The sequence below is a fragment of the Trachurus trachurus genome (genome assembly GCF_905171665.1).
Source record: "Trachurus trachurus genome assembly, chromosome: 24".
Lineage (NCBI taxonomy): Eukaryota > Metazoa > Chordata > Actinopteri > Carangiformes > Carangidae > Trachurus > Trachurus trachurus.
In genome coordinates, this window is record NC_139910.1 from 7,082,065 (window position 1) to 7,107,197 (window position 25,133).

Genomic DNA, 25,133 nt, shown 5'->3' on the forward strand with positions numbered 1-25,133 from the left:
TATGAATGTCTGGCTGCTGTAGGATCTATCAAAAGTCTGCATATGAGGCGTTTATGGAACATTTGCATGCAGGTTTCAGGTAAATATTCACTAAACCATCTGTCAATCAAAGCAAACACTACCTCATTTATGTAAAAGTCTTATTAAAGACAAATGCCATGTTCATTTCTACTGTATAAATGGGAATTTTAACATGGGAGTCTATGTTGATGAAGTGGTTTTTGGACTCTAGTGGTCATTCGAAGAGGTGCAGTATTTTTTTGGCCCAGCTGCGTTGACTTTATCCTTTAGCTGCTTGATGTTTAGTAATCCTGACAAACGCTCCACTTGCTCTACTGTTGCCCCTGAGTGTGAACCTGCCTCCCTCTGCTATGCATTCATTTGAAGTGAAAGACTGCTTCGCTTTGCCTCCTGCAGTTTATACAAGTGTTGCAGTCGGTGCTCCGACAGAAGACTTCCACATTCATCCCCTGCCATTCGGTGATCACCCACGTCTTGATCTTGATATTAATCACAGTGCTGCAATGTCAGAGGTGAAACTAATGAATGCTGGGTAATTTTCAAGACAGGCTGCAGGAAGGTGAAATGTTGCTGAGCAGGAAAAGTAGCGGGGAGTCCAGGATATCCTCAGATATGGAAAGACTAAAACCTGCAGCGGTTCAGGAGGGTGATGCTCCTCGTTTCCTTGACATACCCCAGAAAGTAGATCATGGGAAATGGATGGAGGGATGAAAAATGGAAGAGCAGGTGTCCCGAGAAGACAAGAATCATTACCTTTCTGTTCCCAGACAGAGAATAAGGATGGATGGAGGAGAAAGGGAGAAAAATGGAGAGGCTGGAAGGTCCAAAAGTCGTTAGCAGAAACTTCCAGACTGTCTATTTCCTGTGAAACCTTGAAACAAAATCCATCCGGTCGCTCGTCTTCTTCCCACATCCACTTGGCCTCTGTCAATCTTTTCGCCTCTTTATTCCATTGTTTTCCTTCACATTCATGACTCATTTTTTCTTCTTCTTCCAGGACAATCCTTCATCCGGTCCATCAGTGCATCCTTTGGACCACCGATCCATTTCCCTTTCCGATCACATGACGAAGCGAAGTGGATTATCGTTATCATTCCGGAAGATGGATGGATGAACAAGTAATGCAGCGCATAAAAGCACTCACTCTGATCCATCATGTCCAATAGATTCTTGTGTACTGTTATGTTATGTATTCTGCAGCAGATGAGTTGTGATAGCACCAGTATCAGCAGGTCAATAACGACTGTAACTCAATGCAAAACCCCCACGTCCTTCACTTTGTGTGTGTGTGTCAGACAGGAGAACGATGCTCTGTTTGTATCTCCAGCACAACACACCCTTCACTTCGCACAATCAGGCGTCAGAGACAAGAGTTGTAATCTGCGTGGCAGCGAGGTGGGAGCGCTGCTGAGTGATTGCCGCCGTCTCTTTGGCTCGCCGGCTCTCACACCACTGATTGTGTCGACAGAGGTCAAAATGCAAACATGATCTCTACTCATTCAGCCCTCAGTCTTCCTTGAAAGGTAGATACAGCATTTTAAATCCATAAACAGTAGGTGGAATAACAATTTCACCGAGTGAGTGTGTGAGTGTGTTTATCTGTTGTTGTGAAGAAAACAGGGATTAAGCAATAAGCCTGCAGTGATCCCTTTGAATCTTTCCCCCAACTGAATCCATCTTATTCTGTAACGTGTTGCAATATTTTAGTTTTTTCTTTTTCTTTTTTTTTTTACCCTTCTGTCGAGGAGGTTTTGTCTGAGCAGGATTATGGAGGAAAAAGTAATGAGACGAACTGCATCGAACTTGACGAAGGGACGGGGAAGAAGACGTCACATGTCGGGGGAAGATTTTGATTTCTATTCTCTGAAGTGTGGTATTTGTTGTTTTGTGTCAAATCATTGATTACTACTTATCCCCATGTTGTGCTGCAGATTATTTCTGATTTTTGTTTTAAATCAATAAGTGCTGTGATGAGATATATATTATATAGTATTATCTTAAAGCCCCTGTACAGACTTTTCATTTAGAGTTGATTTTGGCGGCCCCTTTGGACGAAACTGTCACTGTCATGAAGACGTTTGTCTGGCCGGTGCGTGAAAATTTGTTTTGGAAACGTCGGAAAGAAGACGGGACTTTCTTTTTTTTTTTTTTTTTTGCAGCGTAATGTATCTATTCATATAGTTTCGTCAGTGGTCCGACCCGACCATGCCTTCCAGAGGTATAGAATTAGACTACTTAGAAATAGCGTATATTCACACTGATGGGCTCATTTGCTGTTGTAGGTAACACATCAGCAGAAACCAGAGACTTTTACGTATCCAGTTAAAAGCTCCATACAGGGGCTTTAAGATGAATACCATGAGGAAGATAGTGAAAGCTCTGGTAAAAGCTAGTAAGAAGACCTTGAATGCAGATTATCCATTAATGCTGGGCCTGTCGTAGGTTGTGGACAGGCCCTTGGTTGTTGAAGGGTTAAATGCACCACCAGTGCTTACAGTACAATGTAAACTTGCACTATTGTACATTACATCACCTTCATTACATCACGTACTGAACATGCCTCTGCTACGTTTTACTGGATCAACTCTACAGTTCTCGTATTGTAAAGAGAGAGTGAGTCAATTCTGGACCTGGGTTGATTTGCTTTGAGAAGAACAAGAAGAAGAAGAAGCAAACAACAATAAATGTCATGTGCATTACATCATGCACACAATCTGAACACACAATGTGACCTCAGCATTCAGCTGTGCCCTCCAGCTGTGGGGCACACTGAGCTCTCCTTCGCTGAGGCTTTTGTATCTTCTTCTCATCCTCGCTGTTATATTATTATTATTCAGAGCTCAGACTCTGCTCTGCAATGTCGTCAGGAAGGTTTCAACTTTCCATAACAGATGTGATATTAAAGGGCTGGTACAACATTTTGCCAAATTGGCCCATTGCTATCATCCCTATAGATTTTGGAGTAGGTGTGTTACCTTTAATTCTTGGTGCAAGCTATTTTTACAATGGCGGAGCAGAGCCGCTAGCTGGTCAAAGCTACGTTACGGAGGCTAATGGGATTTCTTGGTTTCCCTCATCAAACTCATCAAATACACAATCCAACAACTCCACAACTCTCTGGTGGACAAGTTGTGACCTGCACATTCACCACGCTATGAGATAATAACAGAACGTTACCAGACAGAGTTGTTTTAGAGGGAAATTCATGCAAAACCACTGATGCTCAGGTGTATTTGATGCAATGTGTGTGTTTTGAGCCTGTGATTACAGGAGTTAGCCAGGGTGAACCCAGAAGACAGGGAAGTAAAGTCTAGCAGGACTTTTTATCTACATGCAACATGGTCTTAACTGATGTCATGTTTATTGACAAGTTCTGTCATGATTGGTTTGAGGTCTGTCCAGCTGCGTACAGAGGCATTTTGATCTACGCCCGTTGGTAACGCCTCTTTGAAGTCGGAGGTGAGTACAGCTTGAGACAGATTGAGATGCGGTCGTTGCCAGGATACACAGGAGCAGCATCAAAAACAAAGTTAAGCTAAAACCGAGTTCCTCTGAGATCAGACCACATGATCCCGTCGTGACATCGGGAAAACAACTTCCTCTGCAACAGCTTGTTTGTAAAATCTTCTGATTTACCAAAATAGCCAGAGAAGGAAATCAAGTCCAACAGTTTCCCAAGAGCAAAAATAATTACGATCAAAAAAAAACACAACACTGGAAACATCAGCAGCAGATCTAATGGAGTCAACCTGAGCAATCTGTTCATCTGGTGTCACCAGGAGACGAGCTGCTGCTGCTGCACATACAAAACAGGCAGCCAAGAAGAAAACACAAACTCCTCTTCCTCCTCTTGACTGGTGGAGATAATTGAATATTGGCATCACAGACCGACAGCCGTCAAAGTGTCATTGATATTTAAAAACCTGCAGGCCGCTCTCGTCTTATGAAAATTCGGTCTTTGAGAAGAAAAATAAATAAAATCCCTCCATGAATCTTTTCTCCTCAGCTCACTGCTCCTCTCAGCCCAGGATAGAAACACTGTCCCATATCCTGATGTTAACTCAATGCAAACTCCAGGTCCTTAATCCTTAATCCTGCTATTTGATCCAGGTCTCGGCTCCGGCTGGTGATCCCGTTTAGCCTCCCGGCCCCCCGGCCGCTGCCGCCCAGACGACCGGGGGCTACGCTGTGTTTTGCGAGAGGTGGCGGGAGGCGGGGAGGCGAGGTGAGGGGAAAGTGATGGCTAAGCCTTCAGCTAATCATGTTATCGTAGGCAGAGAGCACGCACACACACGGCGTGGACACACACACACACACCCTTAAAGTGCATTAACCTTTTAGCTTCTGCTGGCAGATACTCAAGCGTCAACACTTTTTGTCAAGGTTACGGAGAAAGGCATTAGTGTGTGTGTGTCTTTGAGTGTGTGTGTGTGTATGTGATTCAGAAATGAAGGATGTGGCAAGACACAAACACAAGAGCCTCGAGTTGAACTGTTAGCTTTGTGGAAACTTTTGGGAGTGTGTTTGTGTCTACAAGTGTGTGTGTGTGTGTGTGTTAGGGGTGTACAGCCAGTGCTCTATTTGTATTCGATTTCGGATTCGGGCTTTTAAAAATAAACGTAATAATAATAATAAATAATATTCGTATCCGGGAAGAAATCGGAAGTGGGCGCACTGACTTCAGCCGAGCTAGTGCTACGCTGAGCTAGCCGGCTAACTTCCGCTTTAGCTCTCGGCTAACTAGATTTTTTGTTTCATTTGTGTCTAGTTCACGTTAGGATTGCTAAGAAACAGCAACTCCCTGCATGCATTGCATTACAGTAGACAGGAAGTGCTCACCGATACTTCCAGGGCCACCGTTCAACAATTTAGCATTTTTCTAATAGACAATAATGGGAAAAGAAGCGGCTATAAAACGGTGTATAATTTTTTTTCTAGTGTCACAACCCCTGGCTCGAAACGACTCGTTTCACTACCAGAATTTGATCCATTCAGTCCGATTACGTTTGGAAAGTCTAGAAGAGCCGCACGATTAAATTATTTTATTCCCGTTCTACTGTAGTTAGCCAAGAGCTAAAGTGGAAGTTAGCCGGCTAGCTTGGCGTAGCACTAGCTCGGCTGAAGTCAGTGCGCCCACTTCCGGTTTCTTCCCGAATACGAATCCAAAGTTTTTTTTTTTTAAAGCCCGAATCTGAATCTGAATACAAATAGTGCACTGGCTGTAGCCTACATCCCTAACACACACACACACTCACACACAGAGCGATGAGTAGGATGGGCGGTGCAGCTGCTGCAGTGTGTTGCCCCGAGCTGCGGAGGGCCGGGGTTAAAAGCCCGGGCGCAGAACTGTTGTTGTGTGTGTGTGTCTGTATGATTAATTAATGTGGATGCACACTCAAGGTTCTTTAGCAACAGCTCAGGAGATGAGTGCTCACAACACAGGGCTACAAGGTGTGTCTGTGTGTGTGTGTGTACTTGTATAGCTACACATGTGAGGACCAGTTATTTAAACCATCAGAGTGGGGACATTTTGGGAAAGTGAGGACATTTTGACTGGTTCTCACTTTCTCAGACCTCCAAGGGCTGATTGAGGGTTAAGACTTTATAATAGGTTATTATAATTAGGTTAAGAGTAGTGGTTAAGGTTACGCATTTGTTTTGGATGGTTAAGGGGCTGGGGAAACATTATGTCAATGAGTGTCCTCACAAAGATAGCCATACAAACGTGTGTGTGTCTGTGTGTTTGTGTGGATCCATGTGATGGATACTCCCATCTGAGCTGCTGCAGTGCTCCCTGCTCTCCGTCCCTCCCACCTCTGTGCAGAGTGTGATTTACATCGTTTCAGACGCAACCAAATCCAACCCCTACTACCTCCTCACACACACGCACACAGACACACAGACACACATACACACATACACACACAACACAAAAAACCTGAGGGAAGGCCACAGCAGAATTACTCCATCCATTTCAATTACAGAGATTGAATATCTGATTCAGAGACACGCACAATGCTGTGTGGGAGCGGAGGCTGCTCCCCAGGACTCAGTGTCACATTATATAACCAACTAAATGACTCGTCTGGAAATAGAAAGACACCACAAAGAAAAAAAACACATAATCCTTTTTGACTGGTGGTGAGATAACAATATTTCTACACCTGCCCGACAGAATCAGACCCGCTTTGACGCTTTGACGGGGTTGTGACCGTTGGATCACGTCTCATTCAACCGACGCTGAGACGCGATGGCGCCTGAGCCCTGAGAACAGGTCATGTGATCTGTCATCTGAGGGGAATCAGTTTCATATTTTTGCTTTTAATTTTGCCGTTTTGCTTCCTTCATGACTCATCGAGGCCTCGAGCTCAAGACGAGAAGAATAAGACGACTGATTGTTGGATTCTTGGCTTCAACAGACTTGTTATACGAGTCCTGGAAGCATCACATGTACAACAGTAACAGAGTTTTCACACCGACCTCGTTTGGTCCGGACTTACGGACTTTACACAGCGTTCCTACATATTTGACTTTTCAAAATTCCAAACTTTTTCCAGACCCTAATTTCCAGACTTTTCTTTAAAAAAAAATTCCAATAATTTGTGACATTTGAGTAATTAGAGATGTATTATTTAAATAAATTATGCAATTAATCGTTTGTTTTCATTATTCTGAATGTGCACGCCATTTTGTCACCAAATAATTTCCAGGAGATTGCAGCTGGGTTCAATAGCGCATACAAAATAATTAACCCAAATAACTAAAGATGAGACCAGATAAATATATTTCCATACATTTTCCATACTTTTCCAGACCTGGAAATGTCTAAAATCAAACTTTTTCAATACTTGCGTTTTCCCATACTTGTTTAGGAACCCTGTTTACAGGTGTGAAAGCTCCCCCGGGCCAAAGACCTGAAATTTGGTCCAAATGAAAGAAGTGGACTTGGTCTGGACCAAAAAGAACCACGGTTCGGACTTTTGTAGTCTCAAAGCTTTATGTTCGATGGTTCGGACTTTCGTACCTCTAACAGGAAGTTGTGGTGGTTCGCCTACACATGTTAGCGTGCACACTACAGCTCACTGAATGACAGTAGGCTATAATTATTGTTGGAACGATGCCACAAACTTGTTGGTTCATTTTCCATAGCTTAAGGGCGAATGTCATGTCTGTTTACAAATCAACCAATAATCACCTTGGTTCAGACTTCGAGGTGTGAAAACGCCCCGATGTTAAACAGGTTGGTGCAGTCGTGTCCCTGTGTGGAGTTCAAAGCGTTGCTCTGTGGGACACACACTTACACACACAGACTTGACATTACTCCTGTCCTGGCCTTTATTGGCTTCCTGCACAGTTTTGAATTGATTTTAAAATCTGAAGACACAGTGGACTGAACTCTTCTTTCTTCTTTTATAAACCCCCAAAAATCTCCTTCAGGTCTCTGTGGTCTTTTACCTTCAGTTGTAACAAACCTCCTCGCAACATTAGACATGTCCCCAAAACTAAAACCTATAAATCCGACTTCAAAATAGTTTTCTTTTCGGTATTTGATCCTCCGTAGCTCTACAGTTTGTGACCTGTGTCTAAGTCTTCGCTCCGATGTTTAATCAATACTCTGGAGTGAGGGGGGGAAATTGACACAGCATTGTACTGTGAGATCTGTGTGGAAGATGCCAAGTATTGATCCTTTATTATATAAATTGCAAATATGAATTGAAGTTTTTGGCAGTAGAATAGTTGGAGGACTTTTTATGACTGTGTTAGTCAGTCTGTCTGCTTGACAATCTCATTCCGGAGGAATAAAAGTGATTTAAAGTGAGATCATCAGATAAAACAGATGGAGAAGAAGTTTTCCTTTTCAGGACATAATTTATAGTCGTAAAAAAGATAATGAATCAGTGTTTTACAGTGTAATATTGCAGCACTCAGGAGAGGGGTGTAAGGAAATATCGACTGCGATACATCATTTCACACAATACTTTATCGATATTCTAAAAGCACTGTATCCATTTTTTTTATTAACAATTTACACAAACATTCACAGCTGTAGCACAGTCAAAAAAGAAAAACAATTGCAATACTTTGTCTTTCTTATTGTATTGCAATATATCATATCGTTGCCCCTGTGTCGTGATACATATCGCATCGTCAGATTCTTGCCAATATACACCCCTAACTCGGGATCACAAAATGTTATAACATCAAAATAATATCAGATTTTGACTAAAGAACTACGATAATATCATTAAATGGGGCCTCTGCTGACTTCCAGACCTAATAAATACACTAATTTGACTGTATTTCTGAACTCAAACAGAATAATTTGTTTAAAAAAAGGATGTGCGAGCATGACTTTGCATTAGGTATGTTCTCTGCTGTATCTGCTTACCTGTGCTGCCACGGCTGCTTCACGCAAAAACAAATCAAACTGAAAATGAGAGTTGCTCTCATATTTTCATGTCAAGCTGCTTCCTGCTCCCTCTCAGTCATCCCACGAGAAAAAGAGAAACAGTGCAACATGCAGCAGCCATACATATCGATTACGAGTTAAATCTCATGTATTAGCTGCACTGGTCTCTACTGTAAATAAATAGCGTGATAGAATCAAGGACAAAGCCAGAAGGGGGGGAAAAGCCAGCTGGGACACATTTAATGGTATAATAGACCATGGTTAAACAGACATCTGTGCCTGATTTAAACCAACAACCCAAATCAGTCTCTGGCAGAAAGCTGGAGACCTGCTTCGCTCTCACTTTACACTCACAAAACGTTGAGCTGCACAGTTTGAGTTTCAGGCACAAAGGCCTTTCTTTGCAGGAGCCATCGTAAATATAGTAGGGAGTATATGCACGGTGCTGGAAACAATAGGATGGACCAATCAGGAAGGCCGGACCTCTGTCTCCGCAGTGATGGGTCAATAATGAATGTGGTTTCATGGACTTGAGTGTCCCAGTTATAATCAGAGTTTTTGAGTATCCTATTTCTGTTTTTTGTACATAAAGGTCACATCCTGATTTCCTGGTTTTAAAGAAACCCAGTTTTGCTATTTGGAAAAACAGGGTACCCGTTTAGAGAGAAACTATGCAAGTCTGGTCGCTTTTCCTCTGTGTTGCTAACCCTCCACCTGGCCATGTGCATTTGCCGGTGAGAAATCAAACCATGGACCAGTGGATGACGTTACTGTCATAAACAAAAGATTACTGGTTACGGAGTGCGTAATCCTGTTAGTTCCTCTTTCAGCGTACGTTATACATTGTTTTCAGTTCATCAACTGTTCAGAAAAAAGCTGTTTATCACATCATGATATAGCACGTCATGGAGCCTGCCTGTGTGGAGGAGTACAACTGAGCAAGTTGGCTACTTGCAGATAAACAGGGGTTAAGGAGATAAGTCTATAAGTAATTTGACATATTTGAGCATTTCATTAAAAAAAGAAAACAAAATAGTTACTTTTCCTGGTAATAAATTACTTTTACGATGAAATAACTCCATTACTAACTCGTAACCAGTAACTATAACTAATTACTTTTTAAAAGTAACGTGCCCAACACTGGTCAAAACGGGGAAACCATGTAACAACAGCGCTGCCCCATGGAGTGACGGATGCAGCCGTCACTTGAGACGTGTTTGAAGTCAGTGGTAAATGTTATGGAGAGAAGCTTCAGTTGTGCTTTTTACTCCGGCCTGGTATCACCACCACGTGACAAGTGCAGCATCACTCCAGGGGGGAGGAAGAGGAGCAGAAGAGCCACTGAGAGGTCCGGTGTGGAAGGGGGAAAAAAAGCCACAGGAGACAGACAGAGGCACAGAAAAAAAAACAAAAAAACCTAAAGAGTAGAAACCATCACAAAGCCCTGGCTGCAGCATCCTGCCATTCATCCATCCAGATCCAACGGCCTTTTAAAGAGCGCTGCAGGCCGGGGCCAGGCCAGATAACCTCCTCTCCTCTGAGAAAGCCTCCGTGTCCCAGGAGATACCCGGGCCTTTTACTCCCTCGCACCGCCTTTAGCTACACATCCAGCAAATAGCCAGAGTCCACAGCGGCTGTGAATGAGCTCAACCCCAGGTGGCAGAGGAAATATTAAAAGAAAAAGAACGACAGAGGAAAAGTCAAAAATATTCAATGCCACTTGATTTTATCATCTCATATAAAGAACGTCAGTGTTTCTACACTTTAACCAGATGAGTTAAGATCAGCGTGGAGCTCAGAGCAGACAAATTGATGAGCTGCTTCACTGTATTGGTGATAGAGGACTTATTGATTTATTTATTGTGTTTACCACAAAGTTTGTGAGTGACTTCAACACGAGCACAGACGGAGGAATATCTTGGATTTTCTCCTTCATGCATCACTTTTACAAAGTTTTTTAGGTTGTGTGTTTTTGATAGTGAACAGTTGAGACACAGTAAAGGTGTATTCTCGCTATTTAAATACATAAACTTGTACAACTGAGACAATTTAATGATCAATAAGTGGTTTAAGGCAATATTTCAGCTTGTTGTGTTTGTCTATTAATTATATATGATGTAAAACCATCACATTTGCTTTTTAGACTCAGATAAAGTAAGACATATGAAGATCGCACTTTGGGAGCTGAGAAAATAAGACGACGAGCACTTCATGTTTTTTCACTTCATACAGGATTTTTGGCACAGATACAGAAATTAGGCAATAAAAAATATAACTAATTAATCAGCCAATATTCCTCATATTTAGATAAACTCACATTATTCGACCCTCCATCAATTCTGGTTCACGGCACTTGTGACAAAAACCTTTAAAACAGTTTAACAGTAAATATCTGTTCTGAACTCAGAATGGCCTCGGTGCAGCGCTGCATTAAACTGCTGGAAAATGTCAATAAAATAAAAAAATAACAACAAACCGGGCAAAAGCCTTGAATGAATAATAATCACACATTTTGTTTTCTCGAGCCCCCGTCAGTCCGACAGCACAGCGATGTGTGGAGCAGACGGTCTGCACATGGCCTGCAAAGCTTTAGGGTGAATTTGATTAATTGATAGTGAAAAATAATCTTTATTCTCAGTCTTGTTTAGAATTCCTCTGTCTTTATTCAACCGCTGCCATGTGTTGTTGTTGAATAGTGAGCACACACACATATACACACACACACAGTGACACACTGAGGTTGTGTCACATGTGTCGGCTCGGCGCTGCAGGGGCGAGCTCCATGTGTGTGTCTGTTTGTGTTCTCCGTGCGCTCACATTTAGAAAAAGGTGTCTTTAAGGCTCCTCTGGTTCTTCCTCAGAAAAACAGCCCAAAGACCAACGAGACAGATGGCATCTTTGCTCTCACACACACACACATACAGATGAGGCACACTAAAACAAGATAAAAACACACACACACACACAAACACAATGTTCTCCCGTGGCCCCGTCCGGGTCACTCTGGGCTCGATGGCAAACGACCTAAAAATTCAGCCTGTTTTTTTTCCCCCTTTGCAACAGGAGACATCAGTAGTGACCTTTAATGTGCTGTGGCCCAGTCAAGTGTGTTTATTTTAGGCAGAAAAAAGACACACACACACACACATTTTCTTTGGTTGGTTGAACACACGAGTGCCTGCCCGTGCTGGCCGTGGGCGAGAGCGGGAGGCGAGACGAGGGGGGAGATGATGTTTTCAACCTTTTCGTCTGTTTTGCTGTTGTGAAGCGCAGCCAGTCGACTGTCAGCGGTGTCAACAATTAAAGAGAGTGCCGACCAGGGAAACCACACACACACACACACACACACACACACACGGAAAAACACAAAAACGCACACTTGCCAGAAAAGCCTGAGTGATATTTGTTGTTTGAGCCGACATGGCCGAACAACACTGTGTGTAGAAATCAGCTTCGTACACCAGATTCAGTTGTTGTTATGACCACCATGGAGGACACTGCATGGAGGTCATGGAGACATGAAGTTACAGCAGATCTTACTTTCTAGGCAGCTTCAGATATCGATTTAGATAAAATATCCAACAGTTTTTCATCATATTAAAATAAAGATTCTGATACTTTAAGACAGATGTTGTCAAGCCTACCACTGGAAAGAATTACTTACATACTGAAGGCTAAACAACACATATTTGAATGTATATGGAGGCCTTTCATTGAATATGTCAAGGACTCGGACTTAATAGAGAATCAAATCAGGGTTTCCCGCAGCGCTTTCCTGTTAAGGCGGCCGCCTTAACAGGAAAGCGCTGCCGCCTAAACTAACGTCTTAAAAAAAATAAAATGTAGCGATATTTGCCGCCGCCGTCGGACGATGGCCTTCATTCATCTCCATTCATCTCTGCATCCTCTCACACACACACCACAGAGAAGTGCGCATGCATAACAGCAGCGCGTGGTGAAAGTGAAACTTAATAACTTAAGGACGCTGTAGGACGCTGTACCACTGGTCCTGCTGCATACCTGACGCTTTAAACTGGAATAGCCAACGTAGTGCCAACTACAACATGTGACAGTTAGGCATTGTTGCCTTCTCTTTTCACAGACAGCCCCACCCCCCTTTGTTTGCATGACAAATAATCAATAATTTGTATTATATATATGAAGCAGCGTCAGGCCGTCACTGAAACGCTGAAACACTCGTTTACATGACACTTGAAAAAAACGAATTATTGCCTTAATCCGACTATAACTGGACAACTGAAGTGCATGTAAACACCTTAGTCCGAAATCGGAGTTGGAGAACTCCGATTAAGACACTCAGATAATGCGATTGGAATTCGATTTTCTCCGTCATGTATACGCCTTAGTCGGAGTATAACTGGACAATGCATGTGCGCATGCTCCACAACCGTAGAGACGGCACAAAGTGGAGCAGAGAAGCTGCCTGAACCCGGCAAAGTAAAGAAGAAAACCCAACGTCAGCGCCGATTCAATGCATTTACCAATAGCGAGTGTTTTATTAAAATAAATAAATAAATAAAAATAAAAAAAAGAGAGAGAGAGAGAGCCCGTATCCTATTCTCAGCGCGAATCCGGCCCAGACTGACGCGTCTGGTCGGGTACTGCAGTTGAGAATTTATTACTAAGCTTACTAAGTTGTTTAAATTCAGATTTTTACGAGGTGACAGAGAAGTCAACAGGACAGGGGGCGTATTAACCTGCTGAAACAACGGGTGACGCCGCATGAGGGGACCCCGTCAGTTATTCGATTTTCTCAGTTGCATGTAAATTGAGACAAGGACAGAAGTCCGACTTGACGCCAAAATCAAATTTTGAGCATAGCTCGATTAAGCTCTGCGTGTAAACGTACTGACTGAAACAGTGGAACCAAGACATGACACGGCGCGCCCGGTGTAAATGTTCCCAGAATGAGCTTCGGTGACCGCGGCGCTGACGACCGGGGGTGAGTCACAAGCGTCATATGTCTTGGTAGAGCAGCGCGGCCGCTGCAGCGACCCTCCGACAGTCCCATTGCTGCGTGTCAATCCCCCCTCTCACTTTCTCTCCGCGCCCCCGTCTCTCTCCAGCTGCCCTCTCAAAATAAATGCATAAAAACCCTGAGAAAAACAACACAGTGGGGGGAACTCTGCTTTGTGTTTTCTGTTTTTTATGGTTTAGTCGTGTTAATTCTTTCATTGGTGCAGTAGCAGCGTTCAGTTACCACGAGCATAGTTGTGACCTGTTGTGATCATAGATGACATGGCATATGTTTTTTATGTAAGTCCCTTCGAAATATAGGAGTGACATGACCAGCCAAACTCCTAAAAAAAAGCGATTTATAGTCCAGAATATGGCACTTTTGGCATATGGCACTACAGGACCAGTGAAATATAAAACACAATTTTATACAATAGCCTATATATAAGTAGTTTGGAGGTCCTTGGCCTGGAAAACGTTGAAGACCCAATAGGTCATCAATTTATTGAATATTTTGCTTGGTAGCTAATATCTTGAGTTACAATGTAGGAGGAGCTTAGAAACAACAATGAATGTGATCTATTTGTTGTTATTGTTAAGGTATCATGGATATAAGCATACAGAATGTCTGCTGTTATCATTTTATTGAATATTTTGCTTGGTTGCCGATATCTGAGTTTCTAAATTTGGAACATAACCTATTTTAAAAAACAAAAAATTAAATTCAGTCATTATTGACTCACCCTCATGCTGATGAATAGTAGTTTTTTATTCCTCAAAGTGCATCTGGAGACCCGGGAGGCCGGTTCGTAGTCCAATGAAAACTTTATACGAGATTAATAGCGCCCGATGAGCGGTGTGGAGGAATATTAAATGTTTTTTGTGTAGTTTTATGGATGTTTTTGTGTCGGGCCCTATTAATCTCATGTAAAGTTTTTGTTGGACTATGAACCAGCCTCCCGGGTCTCCAGATGCACTTTGAGGAATAAAAAACTACTCCGGAGTATTCATCAGCATGAGGGTGAGTCAATAATGACTGAATTTCATATTTTTGGGTGAATTATTCCTTTAATTTTAGTCCTTAACAGTTTCCCTTACAATATAAGTTACTATCTGTATATGTAGCCTCATCATTATGTCATCTGTGATGTGAAGTCTGACATCTATGGCTCATATGGAGTAATGAAGGAGCAGTTCTGGACTTTCTGAGCTAAAACCTCAGTCCCCATGTTCCTTCCTGTGTCTGTATTAAAAAAAAAAACAACAGCAGCGACTGGACTCCAGGATACAGGCTCGGTACAAACCTCACCTCTGGCTCATTGGTTTATAATGGGGGCTCCGAGATGAAATTAAACTCCATAATGTCGAACAGGAGCCAGGTTGCAGCTTAAGGCCGGGGCTGACAACTCCGCTGGCACCGAGCTCCAAATGAGTTCCTGATGTTCTGGAGAAACTTAACAAGGTAATAATTCATCTTCCCGAGGACAATGCACACATTAAATTCACTATTTTTTTGGCAACTGTGGAAAAAAGTCCTCTCCTCAGCTGCTGATGGAGATTCAGACGGACAGCTTGTGTTAAGAGTCGGACAGCTACGAGAGCGCCGAGCGAGAGGAGGGGATCTAAATAATTCAAAATATTCCTCACACCTAAAATATTACATTTAGAACAAAGACATCTGACATTTTTTTCCTACTCTAACATCTGTATTCAGCAGGTTGTGGCCTCCAACTTGAAGCCTCAGTGAACCGGCCGCGTCTGCTGGCAGATCCACAGCGTCGCAGCGGGACGGACTCGGCTCCGCTCCGGATTTGGAAAAGTAGAAAGATGTACTATACCTGCTCTCGTGGGCGAGCCTCGACAGCAGCATGCCAGTTATAGACAGCTGAGCCGAGCGCTAAAAGATGGAGAGAGGAAGTGGAGAGGACAGGAGGGGAGATGGATGCCGCCGCCCGCCGTCGCCTCTGGCTGTGTTTAATTTTAGCAAACATGGTGAATCAACAGAGTCTCCAGGGACGGGAGCTTGGTTTACTGCAGCTGATCGGGGTCTCGCTTTACAAAATACTCTGCACTGCTAAAAGGCATAATTAGATTTTTTTTTTTTTTTTTTTTTTAAACAACAACAAAAGAAGCCGAGGATGAAATCAAAACGTTACGTCATCAGTTTGTACTCGTTACTGTCACTGACATCAAACGGCGGACGCTGCATGCGCACGTTGATTAAATTATAATAAATCAACTCTGCACGGTATTATTGACGTCGCATCTGAAATGTCACAATCACTCAGCGTCCGTGTATAACCAGACCAGACCGGATCAGATCATACGTGAGCTGAGCTGCACAAACTGTATTTATAGAGCGAGGCCGGGCGAGCACGCGGTCTGGATGAAATACGCTCTCTGACTGACATTTGTTGCGTCCGATGAGATGAAAAGATGCTATAACAACAACAATGATCAGCCGGCTCCTCACTCAGCTGATCAATGTGCAGCTCACGTGTGATTTAAATAGAAAACCCTTCATTCGTTTCACATCTGCGGTACGATACGTCACCGCTACTGAGCATCACTCATCACGTTTCTTATACTTGTCAACAGCTCCTCTACAGAAGTATGTGACTTTACAAACACTGTATCAGTTTGTATTGTTACTAATATTTGATCAATATCCAAAAAAGGTCACATTGCATCTATCAATTCAATGTGAATGGTCATTTTTACCTTTCATTTCCACTTAAAAATATATAAAATTGATGATGTGGTGATTGTTGGGAACTCTTTACATCTTGATGGGAACTCTTTACATCTTGAGGATATGATTGGTCGGCCAAGGCATCTCTATAGCAACAATGCACAAAAGACTTGTGACAGATTTCACAATTTGGATGTTGTACTTAGGCGAAAATGTGATTTTGATTCAATTGATTCAATTGTGCCGCCATAATCTAAACTCTTCCATCTCAAAGTTACTGTACATTAATGTTGCATTCATTCAATATAGTATTTTGCTGGCAACATTACATATTCATGACTCAATTTAAGGAAACTTAAAGGAGAACTATGTAAGTCCGGTCGCTTTTCCCCTGTTTTGGTTAAGCTCCTCTTCTCCATGTGCTTGTGTTTACAACGAAGCTGGCGAAAAATCAATAAATTGAGCAGTGGATAACGATGTTACGACGTGTGTGTTTGTGTAGTCTTAACCGCCATAAACAAAAGACTACGGGTTACGGAGCGCGTTTGCTTTTGTTTCAGATGTTTGCACACCATGACACAAACGGCCTCAAAACTGCAGCACATTTTTAATTTACATGTTTCTGAACTCCAGATAAGCCCCGCCCACCTTGAACCAGTCCAAAAAGGAAGAAGTAAAAGACATCCACAGAAAGCTGTCAGGCTAAATAACACTGTTTAGGTGGGAAATACTGTGTCCGTGTAAGACCTCATTGTTACTAGTTTAAACTAAACGAGGACATGCAGCAGATTTCAGTCACTTTCACTTTCAAACTCACTAATTTGGGGAAATAAGTCATTTTTAAACAGCAATAAGAAGAAGCCTCATGTTGTTGCTTCTGCTTCTGCAGCTAAACCACTTAATGGAACTTTTTTTTTATTTGCATGCTCTTCTCATCAAAAATTCAGAGTCATTTTTATCACCATCCACTTCTTCAGCGAGACTGGCTCTCTGGAGAACACTGCTGTTGACACTAATAGAAAAGACATGAGCAGAACCATTAAATTGGACAGTGATTTGTACTTTGTCAACGCTAATACGAGATTTGGAGCCGACTGCAAACTTCTCATTATCTCTGGCTCCTTCACGCTGAAGTGTTTGGGTTAAGAAAACTAATTTTGTGATATTGTTTGATAAATCAAATCCAAATTACGGCTGGTGGTCTGCCAAAGTTGTTGGTGGGGAAGATAAGCCTCGTCGCCTGCCTGCCAACGTTTTGGAAGGATGGATGCTGGTAAATAAATAAATTAAAATCCCACCCTGGGAGAAGATTTCGGCTTTTTTTTCCACCCTGAAAAGTTGTGAGCGTTTCCAAACATGGACTGAACATTTTTTTTTTTTTATTTTTTATCTGTGATGAATGAAGGGAAGGTAGAGATAAGAGACAGAGCTGCTGGAATAAAAACAAAAAATAAGATGATCTCAGAAGATTTGAAAAAGGATGAGCTAAGGATGAACATTTTCTGGAGTATAACCGAGGTGTAAAACTTTTTCCTGCCGATCCATAAGAAGAAGAAGTAGAAGATCTATATTGGTAGTTTTAAGACTCCAAAAACCTTGGAGCAAGCCTGAGAGTCATGACTGCTCTGTTGTGAAAGGTCCCGTTGGCTTGTCCATATCTTCTTTCTGGAGCTTTAAAGGGATAGTTCAACATTTTGGCAAATTGGCCCATTTCCATAATCCATATAGTCTGCACCGACAATTAAAGATAACAAACCAACTCCTAAAACTATAGGGATTATGGCAATGGGCCAATTTGCCAAAATGTTGAACTATCCCTTTAACAGGTCAGCGTCAGCCAATCAGAAGAGAGGCGGCTCTCTGATTGGTTTGGCTGTTGTTCAAATAAAAATGTAGCAGATTTCAAGTAAACATCAAGTTAACGCTCAGACAAGCCAAATAATGCAAGACGATGGACTCGGTGGGGGCGGGGCTTGGTCACTGCTTTGTTGTGACATCACAAAGTCACAGGAAGTCCCATCAGCTGGTTTTAAGGCTCAGTTTCTGAATACAGGCTGTGTGCATTTCTCTGTGGACTGAAGTGGTGAAACTTTTACAGGATCAATATAGAACCAAGAGCTGATCTGTAACCAAACTACACGTAGAAATCTCACTTTATACAATATGAGACCTTTAAGGATTTTCAATTTACCAGTCTGAAGGATTATTGAGTTGAAAATGTTGAGGATGAAAGAGCAGCTAGTTAATTATTCATTAATAGAGTTTTTCTCCTCTTCTAAAAGTTTCTGTCTTACATAAGAAAAAAAACTTCTCATAGTCTTTTGTTGTTTTAATATATAACTAATGTTTAATTTAGAATAACATAACTGCTAACAGATCTGTTCATTCATCTCTCTTTTTTATGTGCCATTGACAAAGTTTTTAAAGTTTTAATGCTCCTGGATACTCGCAGGCAGCGGCCCAGGTTACTGTAGATCAAGGAAATAGCCTTCAGATATAATGGAGAGTAGCTTTGTTGCATAATATCCCATGTCAGGCTAATATTATCACCATACATCATGTTGTATAGGAGTTGGAAGACGGCTGTGACAACGCCCCCGGGGGCCACGCTGTCTTATTTACTGATGGAAGCGGTGCTGCTGCCGGAGCAGTCAACTAAAACCTATTTACTTTCTATAGCACAAGACATGAGGGATGGATAGAGCGAAGGGGGAGACAGAGAGAAACACTAACACCGGGCTAATCTCACAATTAGTATTCACACAGCTGCTCTCCGCTCCCTTTCTACATTTACGTATGATAAATTCCGGTAATGAAACAGAGGATGGAATTTACACAAAGCTGATTGAATTTCCCCATTAAACATAAGAAGGCAATCATTAAAAATGAGCCTGTAAATCTTCCACACTGTATAATGAAAAAGACTTAGTGGGGGTTTCGGCATTTTTTCTTCCTCCTCAGGAGGGGGCAAAGACTCGAGTTATGTATTTTCAGTTTGAATGAAGAAGAAACTTGTGTGAAAATGTCATTTGAAAACTGTCAGGGCCTGTGTGTACATTTGACACTTTCCATTATTTGCCTTTTCTCCACAATGCAAAAATTAAATCAGATTTTAATTCCCAACACAAAGATTGCAGATTGACACAACGGTGTCCTCATGTCTACCAAAGCAGGAAAAAAAAACACATTTCCAGTGTTTATCACACAGCGAAAAAGCCTGGAAATCAAATTTTTAACAAGTTCAACTTCAGAAAGTCTCAGAGTATTGATAGACAAACAGTGCGTCTCGACATCAGAAGAATCACCTCGGTGTCTAAAACTGAACAAAACGCCTCTACACCAAACCTGTGACTTCAAACTTTCCTATTCTTCTTCACCTCAAAGTGCCGTCATCCTGTCACTTTTATAATTTGACGGCAAAACGCGAGCAGAAACTTAAAAAAAAAAAAAAAAAAAAATCAACAACGATCGAGCCTTGACACAAATAATGCAAACTCTGCTCCCACAATGATGTAAGATACAGAAAGGCTTCAGAGATGTGATGTTAGAGAATAACTCAACATTAGGAATTCAGCTCTTGGCCTTTTAATGCAGCGAAGATTCAAGGGTGAAACTTCATTAAGTTCTAATGTGAGGCTGCTGCAGTCGGATAGAAAACTCTACCCGACAAAGCCACACAGCTATCAATGAGAAGCCTATAGCACTAATAACCAGAAACCACAGTGTATTAGAATACTTTCTGGGTGCAATTATCACTGCAAAATATATTATCTAAAGCTGCACTTGTATCAACAATGACTAAGAGGTTTCCCATGACGTGTTTCAGCATCGTCCAGATCACTGGTGTCACTTCAATCAGCAGATCAGCTGTTGTGAACAGGCTGTGCAGGGCACGACGCCCCAGACAGATTACTACGTAGTTTATCACAGGGCCGAAGTGTATATAGATATACAAACATCCGTCATAGGGGCAGCTTAGAGTCGCCAATTAATTAGGGATGCACCGATCCAGTATTAAGATCGGATATCGGCCCAGATATTGACAAATTAGCTAGATCTGGTATCGGATAATGAGGCTGATCCATGACGTCGATCTGTTCGCTTCAATTCGATGTTTAAGTCAGTCCTGATGGCAAGGTGTACAGGTTATTAACTCAACTGTGGTACCAAATCGTTATCGGCTGATACTAAGCCCAGGTATTGGTATCAGCATTGGGGACTGAATAAGCCAGGTCTGTGCATCCCATAATTAACCTAATGTGCATGCAAGAGGAAGTCAGGGAGACTGACCACGCAGAAAAGTCTGGGGATTGAACCCACAACCTTTATCCATGTGAGGAGACAGTGCTAAACTACAAGACATGTACAGCAGCAGCAGCAGCTTCATCTACACCACAGTGTTGAGTTGTAGGTCACCCACATTTCAGAAGCGTTCAGAGCCCAGAGCCTCATCACTGTACAGACAGGGATACAAGACATGGAAGTAGGCTGAAGAAACGCTGAGTCACATTCAAGATATTTACCTCATGGCCTCACCTATAACAATCATCTTGAAGCTTCATTTTTGTTACTTTAGTCATAGTTTCAGCATTTTTGCACATAAAATTGTTGCAACAGAAATGACTGACAGAATGTGTTATAGTGCAAAGTAACGCAGGGACCAGAATAATACCATGATTTTATGAATCCCTATAGTCATAGCAGCAGGTTTGTTACCTTTATTTGTCGGTGCAAGCTATTTTTAGAACGGCGGAGCAGAGCCGCGAGCTGCGGAGCCTAATGGGATTTCTTGGTTTCCCTCATCAAACTCATCAAATACACAATCCAACAACTCCAAAACGCTCTGGTGGACAAGTTGTGACCTGCACATTCACCACGCTATGAGATAATAACAGAACGTTACCAGACGGAGTTGTTTTAGAGGTAAATGCAGAGACTGCTTGCCGGAAAACTGCTCCCAACGCATGAATTTACCTCGAAAACAACTCTGTCTCGTAACATTCTGTTATTATCTCATACTGGGCCAAAATGTTGAACTGTCCCTTTAAGAATAATGTGTCTGACAATATAGCCTAAGAATATTGGTGGCCATTATGGAGCATTCACTGTAGGAAGGTAGTTTTTTCCAGGAGAGCAGAGATAAAAGAGGAGTGAAGAGTGAAAGCAGAATGTGGAGCCGGAGTCAGCTGGATGTGTAAACCAGCCACTGTTTACTGACACGTCAGCTGGAACAATGTTATTGGATGAAAATGTGTCAGTGTTGTGTTTACAGCATTTTTTTTTTTTTTTTTTTTGGCCGCCCCTAGAGCCAAAACTAATCAACCGACCACTTTAAATATCATTTCCATTTTCCTATTTCCTTCCATTCTGCTGACGCATTCATGTCAGACTCATTCTGTGTGTGTGTAGTTTCTTTTAAAAGCTTGAATTGTCATCCTGGAAACATGTTGTTGTAACAGAAAAGTAAATGAATAATAATCTGAATTCTGCAGCCAAAACAACCAACCAAGAAACAAACTTCACCCCCGACGACGACGCCAAACACAAGTTTTACTTTGGTGTCAAGAGAGTCGTCTTATCAGCAGCGGAGGAGCCGCTCCCTCTTTCACGGACGAATGCCATCTTATCTGTTCTGCACTACAGTTAACTGCCACATACACCACCCGGCAGTGACACACACAAACACACACACACTGAACAGGACGCTGAAGGTATGTGAACAAATATTGGTAGGTGAAATTTAATTAGGTCGAGAAGAGAAAGGAAGAGATCCGAACAAATTAAAAATCCAATTCCCTCTCTTATTAATTCAATCAGTCAGGATAAATAAGTATTCACTATGTGAAGAGCAGACAGCTGCAGGTACAACATGAAGCCTGAAAACATCCTGTTCCTCAGCTGTTGCACATCCAGGACTGAGAGGTCCCGAAAGATAAATAAATTTAAAAAAAAATCCATCTCCATGCTTTCAAGTCACTGGTCCTGGCTCTTTATCTCTGCACATAATTAAGAAAAAAAAACAGCAAATACCATTGCAGATCTAATGTTACAGCTTTAATGAGTTGTATTGATCCACTGCCATTGGCACATGTATCGTAGCAGACGTGTGTGTGATCCTCAGCGTTTCAGCGCCATGTTTACTCTCTGAGTCCAGCTTTTAACGCAGCAACCTCAGCCAACCAAACACAATGAGACAACATGCAGAGTGTGTGTTAAAGCAGAGGGTCCCAACCTTTTTATCACCACAGACCGTTCACCTGTGCTCACATAGTTTTCTGTTACATGTACGTTCTTTGTTACACCTCACCATAATATATTAATAATAATACAGTATATCAGTCATCTGGGGGTCGTTTTGCGGCTGTATAATATGTTTGTAATGGAAGCAGGCTTTCAGTGCTTTTGTGGCGACCTCAGGATATTCTGCTTTTATCCAGACCGTAGGGGAGATTTGAAGTTTTCTGTGATGAAATGATGAAGCGGCGGAGAGCCGGCCCCCACATTTATTACTATGCACTGTGGAGCTTAGAGCATGTGAATCACCTGTTGCAATAAACCTGTAATTTACACAGGACTCTTGTTTTTTTCTTTTAAAACAGCTTTCTTTTTGTTGTCAGCTGTCGGGTCTTCTGTCGTCTCACTATTGAGTCTGTACAGGCGATGTGTGTTTTTCAGGCAATTCACTGCCTGTCAATTGTGCAGAGCTGTGAAGATGCACAAACAGAAGTGGCAAAATTTCCATAAATAAAACGAGCGGTAGCGTAAATTAGACAAAACAAACACTTTTATATTTTTTCATTCTCTCTCTGCGGCCCGATACCAAATGATCCATGGACCGGTACTGGTCTGCGGACCGGGTGTTGGGAACCCCTGTGTTAAAGAATGAAATTTTTCGGGGAAGAGTTAGTAAAGGGGAAGACGATGAGACGCCCCCTTCCCCTGCCACCCCCCGGCCCTCCACGTCACCACGCTCATTAACAGCACAGACACCAACAACTGGCAAGTGGCACAAACAGAATATAAATATATGATAAAGCTGACATTTAGAGGCATCCATAGATGGATGAGTCTAACTGACGGCCAATTTGGCTGCTAATCTAAAGGCCAAGGCTGCTGGTGGCAGGGACACCAGATCAATCCTGTGTAAGTGTGTGTGTGTGTGTGTGTGTCTGTGTGTGTGCATGGGCTCTCACTCACCAAATAGATTGCTGGAGTGGCCTTGCTTAGAGATGGGCTTGAGCTCATTGGAACCCCAGGCATAGCGTCTGTAGCTGTCCCACGCATGCTTCATCATCTGACAGGGAGGAAGAGGAAGAGGAGGAGGAGATGGAAAAAATAGAGTTAAAAAATGGACAATCAACTTTGAGCTGTAACAAGAGAAAATAAAGTCATTTTCATCACTGTTCACTCAAACGACGCTGGATTTTTTCATACTTTCATAATTTTTTTTTACTTTATATAACCACAAGTGCAATTCCCTCAAGACTTATCACGGCCCATGTGGAGTCAAACATTGAGCAGCAACTGACAATAATTTTTATGGATTATTCCGTCGTCTCAGTTGATGAATGATTCAGTCGCTAAAATGTCAGGGAGAGGAGGAAAAAAAAAAGAAAAAAGAAGAAGCTGATTACGTTTTCCTGAAGCCAAAGTTCACACCAGACAAGACTCAAACGTCTTGTTTCATTTGAGTGGCAGCCTGACACCTGGACCAGGAGGAGTTACTCAGTTTTAATAGGAGCCGAGTAACTGACGCAATGATGCACGTTTCAAAAGCAGCAACCAGACTACTTTTCTTCTCCGCATTTTTTTTTTTACAATTAAAGGCGACGGGTTCAATGCTGCAGCTCTCACGTCTTTGAAGGTAGCTCCAAATGAAAACACAGAGGAGTGGGCCTCTGTTCAATACCTCTCTCCAAGAGGTGAAATTACGTTTTCTCACTACTTGATCAGTCCCCGGCTAAAAAGCCTCAAATCCAATCACAATAGGAGAGGTTTAAGCCCACCGGCTCTGAAATTAATGAGCGATGCGTCTGGAGGACCGAGCTGAAATCAATAAGTAACATAATTAAATAACACGAACAAGAACTTCACACGTCAACATGTTCGAAAACAACACGCAGCGCATGTGAAGACACATGTTCAACACATGTTCAACACACTCCTCTGAGCAATGACAGCATATTATATCAACATGTCACAATATGAGCATGAAAGTTTTTTTGAATTCCCACATACTAATGAGTTATTTTTGAACTCTAAAATGGTACATCTCCTCTGTCAGCTTCTCTCTGCCCCTAGCAACAACAGGTCGGTGTCAGCCAATCAGAAGAGAGGAGGCTCTGAGCCTCTCTTGTCAATGGCTGACTGCTTTCTGAGTGATTGGATAAAACACAGAGCAGATTTCATGTAAAACACAACAGAGAAATCAATTCCTGCAAAGGTTGGATGGTGGGTCCAGGTGGGCGGGGTTTTGGTGACTGCTTTGTTGTGACATCACAAAGTCACAGGAAGTACTAATGACTCCTTTTAAAGGAGACATGTTATGCCCCTTTTCTACAAATTAAAATAGTTCCCACGTGTCTTTTCAAGGATCAAACATCACAGCTCTTTTCATCCTCTCAAAACAGCCCTGTTCAGAACGGCTGGTTTCAGTGCCTGTCCCTTTAAATGCAAATGAACCACTGCTTGCCCCGCCCCCTTCTACCGGTACCAGGTAGAGGTGGGGTTATGCAATTTTGAAAGCTAGTTACATCACTGGAAGACAACTGAGAGAACAGCTCATAAAACTACATGGATTTCAATCTAGGGAGCCTGAAAATTATAAATTATATATTATATATATAAAAAAAAAAGTAAATATGTCCCCTTTAAAGCGTGCTTCCTGGATACAGGCTGTGTGCATTTCTCTGTGGACTAAAGCTTTGATATACGTTCACAGTATTAATACAGAACGTAGAGCTGATCAATAATCAAAGAAGACATGGAAATCTTCCTTCACACTATTTTGGGCCTTTAGATAATAACAAACAA

The 25,133-nt window shown here is 42.1% G+C and overlaps 1 protein-coding gene across 2 annotated transcripts in view; it reads right to left on the bottom strand.

The window, feature by feature from the left end:
- Positions 1 to 25,133, bottom strand: part of man1a1 (mannosidase, alpha, class 1A, member 1) — a 170,348-nt gene that overhangs the window by 104,962 nt on the left and 40,253 nt on the right. For both annotated transcript variants that reach the window (XM_084001324.1, XM_084001325.1), the window contains exon 2: positions 23,298 to 23,394. In XM_084001324.1, coding sequence (XP_083857450.1) covers positions 23,298 to 23,394 — 97 coding nt within the window. The remainder of the gene's footprint in view (positions 1 to 23,297; positions 23,395 to 25,133) is intronic.